Raw genomic sequence first — 14,174 nt, 5'->3', positions numbered from 1 at the left:
TGGTGATCATACAGCTGTGCTGTGGATGCCAATCAATCATAGCTTAGACAATCAGACACTATCACAAATTCCAATGCATTCGAACCATACTCTGCAATGTCACACCAGACCTCCCTCTCTACAACATCCCTGCCTCTGTCTGACAGTCCTTCTGACCCACAGAAGGAACAGACTCTGAAGACATCTCTGAGAGCTTGACTCAGGAACATCCTAGAGAAGAAGAGGAGCAGCATCAGCAGCACACATATCTCCTGTAACCCCTGTCTGCAGTTGTCCAAGACCCTGGAAACCCTTGGGCTACAGGGTTTTGATGACTCTGACCTGACACCCTCATCCTGTCCCCTAAGCATGGCATCCCAGCAACAAGGATGACAAGCCCTGTCTCTAGCACTGGCATTGGGTGTCATGCTAGAGACTTCTTGGATGCCCTATGGATGGCTCGAGAAACCACAGATTCCAGAGGCTATGGGTCCCAAAGATCAATATCAGCATGAAGCAGAAGTACTGACCACAGAACAGGAGTCAATAATGACCCCTACTGGAATGACAACAGCAATGAGTACCACTGATGGCGAACTGCTGCTGTTGAGGCCGACCGGTTGGAGTGTTGTGCAGCTAGTAGTGATACTGGCAGAATAGAAGGCATACAAACAGTTCCAACAGGAACACAACCAAACCCAGCTCTCCCTTCAGTCCTCTCCAAAGAGGACCAAATTTGATGTGCCCAAAACCTTTCCGAGTATAGGCAGGAGCAGGTGCACATCGACAACAAAATCACAAGAGAGAATGCCCTCTTCAGGCAGTACCTCTGGGCATGAGCAGCAGAGAAGCATCAAAGGAATGAGGGAGATAGTTAGACTACCACAGCCATTGGAACAACCATCTCTGACTCTCCATTCTGAGAACCAGCCACTTCTACCACTGAGTCCAACCCCTGGCCAGACTCCATCAGGAACAAGGCCTCGAGTCACCTTAGTGATAGTCACCCATTATTATATGGGACTAATACTATCACAGACACCAACGATATCTCTATACCAGAAAATGGAATATCAGTGAATAGAGGAACTATTGGAGGAGATGATGAGAGCATTGATCTCATCAGAAATCTCAAGAAGTTTCTTGATAGGAACTTCGCTGCTCTATTCCTCAACCTGAAGTTCTACAGAAACTTTCACTGGTATCACAGAGCAATGGCACCAACAATAACAAGCATCGAGGAGCTGCCAGAGCAGCCTGAGCAGCCTGCTCCTTGATCTGGACCTGATAATGCTAGTTCCAGTATGCAACCCCAGCTCAGCCACCCCAGAGGTCTTCGACCTGCACAATAGTTTTCTCCTAGAGGAAGAGGAGGTGACTGACATGAATAATGAGGATGAGAGGGAGGACTCTGATCAGGGAGTCAGAGATCCTCTCTCTGAGTGGAAGGTGGAATTTAAGCCCCTAACAGAAGAGGAGTTGCAATAGAAAGAGCATGAGGTGCAAAAAGAGAAATTCACTCAGTTGTACCAGAAGCAGATAGCCAAGTTGTGGAGGGACAACCACTGATTAAGGTTGTCCATGAGACGAAGGTATGCCTCCACCAATTTTATCGAGCAGAAGGAAATTTTATAATATGTGGCCACTGAGTGGGCCATTTTTAATTTTAATCAAAGATATTTACATTATCAGATGGGACTGCTATCACTATACAAGCCAAAGTATGGCAGAAGAACAGCACTGATGTCATAGATGCCAAGTGTGATGCCACCCAAATTGGCATATATAATGCTGTCAATCTGATCAGCAGTGACACGATACTCCTTCGCCATGTCAGCCATTCACAGCTCAGCATCTCGGCTTTCCCAATATCGACCTAAGCTGAGTAGCCATTTCCCGAACTCATGAAGGTTCCCAGTTCAGTGACTATTTGCCAGACAACTGCTGCCTGATGAAGCTGAAGACAGTGGAGCAGTCTCTGTGGCTCCAGAAGAGGATGACCCAGATGCTATGGCCTAAGGCTGAACTATCTAGAATAGGCAAATTGTGTGCAAGAAGCCTCTCTCACCAGGAAGCCTTATAGCCAATGATGGATCTCTCTATTTGTTCTCTGGCCTGCCAGAAGGATGGGCAGACCTGTCTGGAGATGCACCTCTGAACCCAATGCCCTTTATTGCCACAGGGGCACAGATTTTAAAGGTCACACTGACCTTGATACAGGACCCACTCTCCTTTAAAGGAGCTTCAGATGATATTGATTGATTTCTTACAGACTGTGATCAATATTTCCAAGTTTTCGCCTCATACTTCCTACTTGACATGTATAAGGTGACATATGCTTCAACTTACCTGGAAGATAAGACCAAGGTATAGTGGGTGCTTTTTGCCCCTGCCTTCTAGTCAACCATCTGACAATATCACTACTACCTCTCATAGCCAGTATTCAAACAGATGATCTGAGACAAGTTCATGGATCCAGCCATCCAAGAAGTCCACAAACAAAAGATGAAGGACTACAAGATGGGTGACAAGATGGCTACAGACTACTTTGACAAGTTAAAACGACTCAGAAAACTTGCCAGAGTATAAGAGAACATAGCTGACACCAGATAGATGGTCGAATACATGAAACGAAAACTACCATCCTCATACCTCAAGACTATTTTGGACCTCGGCCATAGCATTCCAGTTGGCTATGAGGAGTGGAAGGTCAGAATCATCATCATGTGGCAAGAATGGCAGTGGCAGAAGATGGAATTGTCTACCCTATCATGAGATGGACATCAAACTCAGGGACAGGGCTGGAAGCCCTCAATCTCTCAGGCAACCATGTCATCTAGGTCTGGTGGCTCAGCCCCAACTTCTCAATATGCCGAGAAGCGAACTGGTATAGGCATAACATATATCAGAATGGGTAAGCCAATAGATGTGGATCACCTCAAGAAGGGAGAAAAGTGTTTCAATTGTGGCCAGAAGAGCCACATGGCATGAAACTGTCCCTAGAAGAAGAACAAGCACACCTAAGAAGATATTTGAGCACAGATTGCCAAGTTGATAAAGGAGGAACAGGATCTCAGCCAAGATAACAAGGCTGAGGAGGTAAAAGACAGAGCCAAGCAGTGAGCAATTCCACTGACTTGGCCAAAGATACAAATAATGGGTCACAAACTGCTGGACAGACTGACATTTTATCCTCTGTAGTACCACTCTCTATGTCTAAATTATGCATGCATTTGAATATATCTGATCCTATTATTCACCATTATGAATCGCCTAAGAAACTGACTCCAATGACTCAAGTGCTGATGAAGAGCTGAAGAGGGACAGAGAGCCCTAAAGGTGCATCATCATCAAAAGTTCATCAAGCTAAATATATAAAACAGACTCAATCATCTTTGGACTGAATAGAGATAGAGAACTCCACCAATTGGCTAAAGCCATTTAACACTGAATGGACTTGGTGGGCCATCAGGGATGTGAAGGATGAAGCAGTGGCAAAGGCAGTACTTAAGAACTGGGTACACAAGATTCGAGCCAAAGAAGTGATCGATGAGATGATCACTGGAATGTGGGCTGCAGAATAATGCTGAGCCTCAGAATAGCTTGATGAATTACATGGGCCATGAAAATTCATCTGATGATTCAAGTCTCTAAGATAAGACCTATTAGCCAAGGCCCAGATCAAGATGTTAATGTCTCGATCTACCTATGCAGTCACTACTCTGATCAATAGCAGCTGCACAGAGAGTTCAATCAATTGGGCTTTTGTCAACAAGCATCTACTGCCCACTTGGGCAACAGCAGCATCTATTCCAGTCTATAATGCAGATGGGACAAAGAATCAGGCCAGATCAATCACCAAATATGTGGAGCTTAGGCTCACTATTGGCAATCATTTGGAATGAATTAACCTGGCAGTAACTGACCTAGGAACTAAGGAAGTATTCCTTGGTCATGATTGGTTAATCAGACACAATCTACTAACCAATTAGAAGACTGGATGCATCATTTTCACTTGATGCCATTGCCAGAAGATTCTATTTGAACTACCAGACAAAGATCCTAAGGACTAATGGGATGAAGAGATGGAAGATAGTGAAATGATTCTTACCATTGATTTACAAAGGGCCATTAGCATTTGAGCAATACACCATGCTAATGACCTAGTGGCAAAGGCCAATGCTGAGGAGGAAAAGATATTCAAAGAGATGGTACCTGAATAGGCATGTGACTATTGGAATTTATTCAAAAAAGAAAGTTTCAATGAACTACCTGATGCAAAGCCCTGAGACCATGCCATTGAATTAATTCCCAATTCAAATGCCAACCTAGACTGCAAATGCTATCCACTAGACAATAACAAACAACAGGAATTAGACAAGTTCCTCAAGGAGAACTTGTCTAGTGGAAGGATCTGACCATCAAAGTCACTAATGGCATCACCCTTCTTTTTTGTCAAAAAGAAGGATGGGAAACTTTGACCAGTACAAGATTATCAGAAGCTTAATGAGATGACAATCAAAAACCATTATCCACTTCCTTTAATTGCAGAGTTAATAGATAAACTCTGAGGCACCAAGTACTACACCAAATTGGATATTCAGTGGAGATACAACAACATATGCATCAAAGAAGGCAATAAGTGAAAGGCTGCTTTTTGAACTAACTGTGGTTTGTTCGAACTAATGGTTATGTTCTTTGGACTCACCAACTCACCAGCCACATTTCAGTGGATGATGAATGATATCTTCAAAGATCTCATTGCCATGGGGAAGATAACAATCTACTTGGATGATATACTCATTATGTCTAAAAATAAGGAGGAGCATTGAAGAATAGTATGACAAGTACTGTCCTTAATGAGGAAACATTGACTTTTTCTCAAGGCTGAAAAGTGTGAATTTGAGGTATTAGAAACCAAATACCTTGGAGTCATTATCAGCAAAGGAAGCATCAGGATGGACCCTGTTAAAGTGGCAGGGGTAACTGAATGGCCAGAGCTGACAAAGAAGAAGGAACTGCAATCTTTTCTTGGATTCATCAACTTCTACTGACAATTTATCTGGGATTACAGCAAAATAGTCCAACCTATAATGCAATTAACTGGAAATTCCCCATGGACTTGGGAAACTTCCTAATGGGCAGCATTTAATGATCTTAAATGCCAACTAGCCAAAGATGTCATCCTGGCTATACCAAGTCAGGATGGAAGATTCAGGATAGAGACTGACTCTAGTGAAGGCACTATCAAAGCAGTACTCTCACAGGAACAAGATGGCAAATAGCGACCTGTTGCCTTTATGTCAAAAGTGCTCACAGTAACAGAATGCAACTATGAAATTTATGACAAAGAACTCCTGACTATAATGCTTGCCCTTGCCAAATGGTAGCATTATCTCATTGGAGCCAATCAAACCTTCAAGATCTGGACTGATCACCAAAACCTATAATACTTCTGACAACCCCAAAAGCTTAATCATAAGCAGACTAGATAGGTCACAGAATTATCTGAATATAAATACACCCTTCACCATAAGGCAGGTGCAGCAAACAAGAAGGCTGACTTCCTCAGCTGCCAGGTGAATCACAACCAAGGAGGAGATGACAATAAAGAGGTCATATTACTATGACCAGAACACTTTCAGGCTATAATCATGCCAATGGAAGAGGAGATGCATGAACACATCAAGAGTGCCACATGAGATCCACACAAATGGGATCAAAGAATTGCCCTATCACTCAACTATAAACAAAGGCTGAAAAAGGAAAGAGAGTTGATCTGCTATGATGGATGGATCTATATTCCAAGGGATCAGGGACTTCATAGTGATATTATTGCCATCTATCATGATCATGCAACTGCTGGACATCCAGGGATCACTAAAACAAAGGAATTAGTCTTGAGGGAATATTAGTGGCCAAAGATGGATCATGATATCATCTGATATATCAAGACTTGTGATGTTTGCCAGCAAAGCAAAACTTCAACACAACTCAGGGCAGCCTCACTCCACCCAAATGAGGTCCCTTTGTCACCATGGATCTACATCTCAGTGGACATAATAACTGGACTTCCCGAAAGTGACAGCTATGATGCGATCATTATCATAGTCGATCGCTTCTTAAAGATGATCATTCTGATCACTTGTTCTATAGAACTAACATCCAAAGGATAGGCTAAAATCCTATGGAATGAGGTATATGCAAAATATAGCATGCCTCAAGTAGTGATTTCAGACAGAGGATCACAATTTGTCTCCAAATTCTTGGATGACTTATACTGGATACTCAACATCAAATGAAATGCCTCAATGGCATATCATTCACAGACAGATAGCTAAATGGAATAGGCCAACCAAAAAATTGAAAAGTATCTCAGACTTTTCATCAATTACCAACAGGACAACTAGATGGAATAGCTAGCACTAGCCACATTCCAACACAACAATAGAGTTCACTCAGCAATGGGCAAAACACTATTCTTTGTGAACTACAGATGGAACCCACCAGTTGTGCAAATGGGATGGATTCACACCACGATGCCAGCATCAATGGACTTTGCAATAACAATAGCAAAGATCCACAAGAAAACTAAGATGGCTCTTAAAAAGACTGCTACAACAATAAAGAAGTAATACGACAAATATTGATATCCAGCATATCAATATTCAACCAATAACAAAGTGTGGTTGGATACAACAAATCTGCATTTGCCGAGACCAAAGCAGAAACTGGCAGACAAATGAACAGGACCATTCAAAATCATGGCTAAAATCAGCAACTCCACATATAAGTTGCAACTACTGGCAATCTGGAAAGTTCATAATATTTTTAATGAAACATTGTTGATACCATATGTGGCTTCCACCTTTCCAAATCAAGAATGACCACCACTGCCTCCACCAGACCTTATTGACGATGAAGAACACTATGAAATCAATGAGATGCTAAACCACAAAACATGAAAGGTTAAAGCACAAGGCAGAGGCATGAAAACAACTGTTGACTATTTGATCAGCTGAAAAGGTTATAGGCCAGAATCAAACCAATGGGTCAATAAAAAATACATGAATGCAGATAAGGTGATTCAGGACTATGAACACAGAATCAACAAAGTGGATGCAAAGAGAGTCATGTCTAATATTATCTCTGAACAAATATGTCGATCTGCAGTCAATATCTTTATGAATCTGCAAACACATTCTATGATGGATCCAGCAGATCAGCTATCTAAGATCAGCAGAGGACATGTATGAACATGGAGTGACAACTTCAAAGAGGATAGAGAGGCTGATGCTGTGACAGATGAGCCAGAAATGGTGGAGACATATAGTGAAGAGCAATCTTCAAGCGAGGATAGCAATGCTGACACTGTAACTGGCTGGGATGACTTATCCTAACTTAACCATCAGGACGATGGTCTTAAGGAGGGGGTAATGTTATGATTTTTCCTATTTTCTTTTCTTTTTCCCTTCAAAAATAACCCCTATCTTTGCTTAGTCAGAGTGCTTAAGCCAGTGCTTAGGACCATGAGAACACTTAGCTCAGCAACCTAGTCAGTCATCATCTTATCACACTGCTGTGTGCTATGAAGAGAGAGACAATGCTCTTTTTGTTCTCAAATGGCAATGCAGCAGTAACAGTATAACAGCAAGACAACAGCTTCTGTGGAGAGCCTGGCAACAGCAGAGATAACAGCTCTACAACAGACAATATTTTTTGTGAACTTCTATTAATAGCCAGATAACAGAACAGTATTTAAGTAGCACTGTTTTCGCTGTAGTAGCTCCAGCATTAAGCTAAAGTTTATTCTTCACCATCTACTCTCAAGCTCAAGCTTCTTGTGCCTTGAACCACTATCACTATTAACTTTGTGAACTCAGTCAGTCTAACCCAAAGTGTGAGGTTCTGAACTGTTTATCATATGTTGATAGTCATGTGGGATTTGAGCTTAACAGTCATATGGGTCGAAGACCTCTGGGATGACTGGACTGGGGCTGCATACTGAGACTAGCATTGTTGGGTCTAGGGTGAGGAGTAGGCTGTCACTCAGGCTGCTCTGGTGCCTCCTCGACACTTGTTGTTGTTGCCAGCACCATTGCTCTGTGATACCAGCAGAAGTTTCTATAAAACTTCAGATTGAGGGAAAGGGCTGTGAAGTTTCCATCAAGAAACTTCTTGAGATCTCCAGTGGGGTTGATACTCTCATCATCCTCTCTGATTGTCCCTCTGTCCTCAGGTATTCCTCCTCCTCAGATTGGGATGTTGTCTGTCTCTACAATGGTATCAGTCCTATAAGATAATGGGTGACTGTTGTCCAGGGGTGCTGGCCCCTCATTCCCATTAGAGTCTGCCCAGGGGTCAGGCTCTGTCATGGAAGTGGCAGATTCCCAGAATGGAGAGTCGAGGATAGTGGTTCTGACAAGGGTGCTAGTTCAACTTCCCCCCTCATTTCTCCTATGCTTCTCTGCTGCTCATATCCAGAGGTACCATCCAAAGAGGGCATTCTCTCTCGTGATTTCATTATCAATGTGTGTCTGCTCCTGCCTGTATTCAGGAAGGTTATGGGTATGTCAAATTTAGTTCTCTCTGAGATGGACTGGAGAGGTGTGTGAGGCTGATCGTATTCTTGTTGAAACTATTTGTATGCCCTCTGCTTGGCCAGTATTACTGCTAGCTATGCAGCACTCCAACCAGTTGGCCTCATTGGCAGCAGTTTGCCATCAGTGGCACTCATTGCTGTCGTCATTCCAGTAGAGGTCATTATCGACTTCTGTTCTGTGATCAGTATTTCTACTTTGTGCTGATGCTGTTCTTCAGGACCCATGGTCTCTAGAACTATCTGTTCCTTGAGCCATCTATGAAGCATCCAAGGAGTCTCTGGTATGGTGCCTAATGCCAGTGCTAGAGATGGAGGTTGCTGTCCTTATAGCTGGGATGATGTGGTCAGAGAATGGAATGGAGGTGTCAGATCTGGGTTGTTGAAACCCTGTAGCCCAAGAGTTTCCAGAGTCTCAGATGACTGCTGTTGGGGGTCACAGAGGGTATGTGTGCTGCTGATGCTGCTCCTCTTCTTCTCTAGGATGTTCCTCAGTCGAGCTCCCAGAGAGACTTTCAGGGTTGAGTCCTTCTGTGGATCAGAAGAACTGTTGGGCAGAGGCAGAGATGTTGTGGAGAGGGAGGTCTAGTGTGACATTTCAGAGGATAGTTTGAATGTATTAGAATTCATGATAGTGCCTGATTGTCCAAGCTATGATTGATTGGTGTCCTCAGCACAGCTGTATGATCATCAATAAACTGATCAAGATTTCTATGATAGAAGCCAAAAGTTCAAAGAACTTGTGGGTAAAGTTTGGGTCAGAAGGGTTAAGGACAGGGGGTATTCAGTTTTTCAGCACAATTAGGCTTAAGGAAGAGAATGATAAGTGTTAAACTAATTGTTAAGCCCAAATTTCATATGACTATCAACACATGATAAACAGTTCAGAACCTTGCACTTTGGGTTAGACTGATTGAGTTCACTGATGTGTTAATAGAGTTATATAGTCAAGGCATTGGCAAGAAGCTTGAGCTCGAGAGTAGATGGTGAAGAATAAACTTTAGCTTAATGCTGGGGCTATTACAGCAAAAGTTGTGCTATTTAAATACTATTCTGTTATCTGGCTATAAATAAGTGTTCACAAAAGATATTGTCTCTCATAGAGCTGTTACCTCTGCTGTTGCCAGGCTCTCCACAAAAGCTGTTGTCTTGCTGTTGTGCTGTTACTGCTGCACCACAGTCTGGAGACAAAAGAAGCATTGTCTCTCCCTTTATAGCACACAGCAGTGTGATAAGACCATGACTGACTGGGCTACTGACTAAGCGTTCCCATGGTCCTAAGTGCTGGCCTAAGAGCTCTGACTAAGCAAAGATAAAGGTTATTTCCAAGGAAAAGAAAAATCATAACAGGATCAAAGCTGATGCTGGGCTCTTAGAAGACTGAAATTGAGAGGGATTGGTCAGTGTGTACTAGTGTAAGTATGGATGTGACCTCAGGCCAGAGTCCATACCAGTTAGAAATATCAGTCCTTTTCAGTCAAGCCCTTTCAACTCTTTGCTGCTCTTCCTGATGCTATCTGTCATACTTCTTAGCCTCTCATCTTCACTGGCCACTTTTGATGATATGCTCCTCAAGCTTGCTGCAAACCAATAGCAGTGCAGTTTGCTATCACTGCTCTTCCTATTGGAGGGCCTTATTATAGTTGAAAGAGACATTAGTGTCTCAGGTGGAGAAGTACTGGTGAATGATCTCATCTTGGGTTTCTCAGTTTTGTCACTCATCATTGAGCCAATCCAAAGAGGACTGCTCCAACCTGCTGCTTGTCTCAATAGAATACTGATCAGAGGCAGGGGGGCTGTGAGACTGGCTGCCAGGAGATGTTTGTTGGAGTCTTAGAGCTATCTGAGCAGTATCGAGGGAGTCCTAGATATGGTCAGCAATCCTACTAGTTCAAGAGGTGGTGGAATTGTCAGAAGAGAGAGACTGCTGAAAGAAGTCTCCTGAGATGTCTTCATCCTCATGGTCAGGAGGCAGCCCTGGGGTCTATAGGTTTTGGAATCCTGCAATATGAGGGTCATGGTCTCTGCTGGATCATCAAGAGAGGTATCTGTTTCTTTCTTCTTTTTGAACATCTCTTTAATGCAGACTGCTAGGTCCAGCTTCTGGTAAGAAGCTTGTTGGAGGCTGATGGAATGTTCATTGGGATTTGGGGATGTCATGTAGAGAGAGATTGGAGGTTACATTTTACAAGATATGTCAGATATGCTGAAACTCGTTGTAGTGTCTGATGGCCTAGGCAGTAATTGAATGGTGTCCTCAGCACAGCTAAATGATCACCAACAATCCCAACAATGTTCCAATGATAGAGGAGAGGAGTTCAAAAAACTCTTGGTCAAAGTTCAGGTCTGATGAATTGATAGAGGGCATTTGGTTTTCTCTGCACTAACTAGTGTGAGAAAAGGGAAGAAGCAGCTTCAAGCTAATTGTTAGACTCAAGCATCATATAAACTGATTATATGTGATAAATGACTGCTATCTTGCACTTTAGATAAGACAATCAAGTCCACTGATGTATAATCAGAATAGTGTGTCACAAGGCCTGAAAAACTAGCTTGAGAGTAGAATGAGATGAAATAAACTTTAGCTTAAAGCTGAGGATTACTAGCAAGAGTGAGCCTCTTAAGTACTGTACAAGTTCTGTTCTAAATATACTACTGCTAATTGCATGTTGTTGAGTCCTTTGTGCCTATTATCCTTGAATGTTACTACTGTATATAAAAGAATAATTGTGCATTGTCAGGCAACTCTGTTGTGTTGAAAGACAATGACAGACTTGGCTAGTTGTAGTGACTAAGCCTTGTCTCATAGTCTTAAGCACCTGTGTTAGCACTCTGACTAAGCATAAATAGGGGTTAATTGAGAGAAAGAATAGAAAAATTATAACATGAACTTATTGTTGATCATTTGTTTAAAGACTAGTCATGAAGGGTATTGATGATGGAGTCTATTGATGGACTAAAATGTGGGAGAAATAAGAATCCACCATGTTTTTGTCTTGTCTACTATGTGAGTCACTGCAAATGTCATCTTATATATGTCAGTGAGGAAGTATGAGGTAAACACCTGGAAGTATTGATCACAGTTAACTAGAAAGCAATCAATATTGTCAGATGCTCCTTGAAAGGGATGAGGCTTGGATACAAGAGTTGGTTTGATCTGAAGAATTTGAGTGCTGACATTGAGAGCAGGCATTAGGTTCAGAAGTCCACTAGGGGGCAGTCCTGTCCAGCCACTTGGAGGTCCTGAAAACAAATGAAGGGAGCCATCATTGATGATGGGACTTTCTGATGGTGGTGCTTCTTTTTGCATGATCTGCCTGTTCTTGATGGTTCAGCCTTGAGCAATTGCTATAGAGTCATCTTTTGTGAGAATGAGCTCCTCAGGTACTTTTTCTTCACTGTCTTCAGCTTTATCTAGCAGTGATTGTCTGGCAAATGGTTTTTGAACTGGTAGCTGCCATGAGTTTGGATAGTGGTTACTCAGCAGGGATCGGCTTCTGGCAAGCTGAGATGCTGTGCTTCAGATGGCTAAGGTAGTGAACAAATATCTTGATGACATTATTCAAATTGAGGATGCTATATTAACCAGCTTGTTTAGCACAACACTCGGCATTTAAAGTCTTGGTATAGTGCTATACTTAAGCCTGTACAGCAGTAATGCTTGCATTTGATGCTCTAAATATCTTTTATTATAAATAAAAATGGCCTGCTCAGTGGCTGCATATTATAAAATTTCTGCATGCTCAATATAATCAGTGGCAGTGTACCTTTGTCCTATAGGTGACACTAACTAGGTGTCATCCATCCATAATATAGTTGTACCATTCTGGTACAGCTCTATAAAGTCCTTCTGGCATGTCTCCCATGCTAATTCTTTCTGCTTCTCTTCAAGCATGTGTATGTTCCATGAACTGACCCAGTCAGTTAGAGGATCCTCGACTCTCTCATCATGATCCTCCTCCTTCTTGTCATCTGTGTCCCCACTGGTGGTCTTGCTGCTTGCATCCTCTTCGAGGAGGGAACTGTCACATGGGTCATAGACCTCTGGGACAGCCATACTGGAACTGTATGCTGGATCTGGCATCATTGGGTCTGAGTCAAGGAGTAGGCTGCTGCTCAGGCTGCCTCTGTTGCTTCTTAGCTTCTGCTCACACTGCTACTGCCACCATTGCTCTGCAATACCAATGGAAGTTTTGGTAGAACTGTGGATTGAGAAAAAGGGCAGCAAAGTTCCTGTTGAGAAACCTCTGAATATCACCTGTGAGGTCAATGCTCTCATCATCTCCTCTGATAGTTTCTCAGTCTGCTGATATTCCATCTCCTTGGATGAGAATATTGTCAGTCTCTGCAATAGTGTCAGTTCTATAAGATAGCAGGCAGTTATTGTCAAGATCAGGTGATGCTCTTCAGTGGACCTCATTCATGTGGATGACTCCTTCAGGAGGTCCTGCCCAAGGGTCAGGCTCAGCAGTGAGAGTGGTAGGTTTCTGGAATGGAGAGTTGGATATGCTGTTAGTGGTAGTACCAATGAGCATACTGGTTCTGTTACTCTTGGTGTTCCTTCTCTGCTCTTCTGCTGCCTGTGCTTGGAGATATCTCCCAAAGAGAGTGTTCTCCCTCATGATTTCATTGTTGATCTATGCCTGCTCCTGAAGGTACTTGGAAATGTTATTGGAACATCAAACTTGGTCCTCTTGGGGGAGGACCAGGTCAATGGGGCTGGCTGGTTGTGCTGCTCTTGGTACCTCTCATATGCTCTCTATTTGGCTAGTATTATTGCTAACTGCATAGCACTCCAACTGGTCAGCTTCTCTGATAGTGGCTTGCCAGTACTGATGCTCATTGCTGTCATTGTTGAAATAAAGATCATCATCAATCTCTGTTCTATAGTCAATGCTTCTGCTTCATACTGATATAGTGTGTCAGAACCTAGAGCCTCTGATATTTCTGATTCCTTGAGCCACCTGTGTGGCATTAAGAGAGTCTCTAGCATGATGGCTAATGCCTCTTCTAGAAATGAGAGTTATTGTTCTTGTTGTGATGCTGTATTTAAGGGACAAGATGGAGGTGTCAGGTCTGGGTCATCAAAACTCTGTAGCCTAAGAGTTTCCAGAGTCTCAGATGACTGCTGACAGGGGTCATGGGAGGTATGTGTGCTGCTCCTCTTCTTTCTTAGAATGCTCTTCAGCTGAGCTCCCAGAGACAGCTTTGGGTGTGACTCCTTCTTTGGATTGAAAGGACTGTCAGATTGTTGAGAGTCAAGCAGAGGCAGGGATGTTATGGAGAGGGAGGTTTAGCATGACATTATAGAGAATAGTTCAGATATGTTGAAATTTCTAATAATGATAGATAGCCCAGACAGTGATTGATTAATGTTCATGGCACAGCTGTATGATCACCAATAAACTGATCAAAGTTCTTATAATGGAAGCCAAGAGTTCAAAGAACTTATAAGTGAAGTTTGGATTGGAGGGATTAAGCACAGGAAGCATTCAGTTTCTCAGCACAATTGGGCTTGAGAAAGAGAAGCTAGAAGCTTTAAGCTAATTGTTAAGCCCAAACTCCATATAACTGATAACACATGATAAACTAACAG

General features: G+C 42.6%; 1 protein-coding gene across 1 annotated transcript; it reads right to left on the bottom strand.

Moving 5' to 3' along the window:
• Positions 1–12,368: 12,368 nt before the first annotated feature.
• On the bottom strand, positions 12,369–13,200 carry BT62DRAFT_916705 (uncharacterized protein; the record flags this gene model as incomplete). Its single annotated transcript, XM_043184010.1, has 4 exons — positions 12,369–12,642; positions 12,731–12,780; positions 12,837–12,923; positions 12,994–13,200. The coding sequence occupies 4 exons, from the start codon at positions 13,198–13,200 to the stop codon at positions 12,369–12,371; spliced, it is 618 nt and encodes a 205-aa protein (XP_043043713.1).
• Positions 13,201–14,174: the final 974 nt, after the last annotated feature.

This window comes from Guyanagaster necrorhizus (assembly GCF_019112545.1).
Source record: "Guyanagaster necrorhizus MCA 3950 unplaced genomic scaffold BT62scaffold_4, whole genome shotgun sequence".
In the NCBI taxonomy this organism is placed as follows: domain Eukaryota; kingdom Fungi; phylum Basidiomycota; class Agaricomycetes; order Agaricales; family Physalacriaceae; genus Guyanagaster; species Guyanagaster necrorhizus.
Note: the sequence above shows the minus strand (reverse complement) of the source record. Positions and strands in the feature narration are given on the sequence as shown.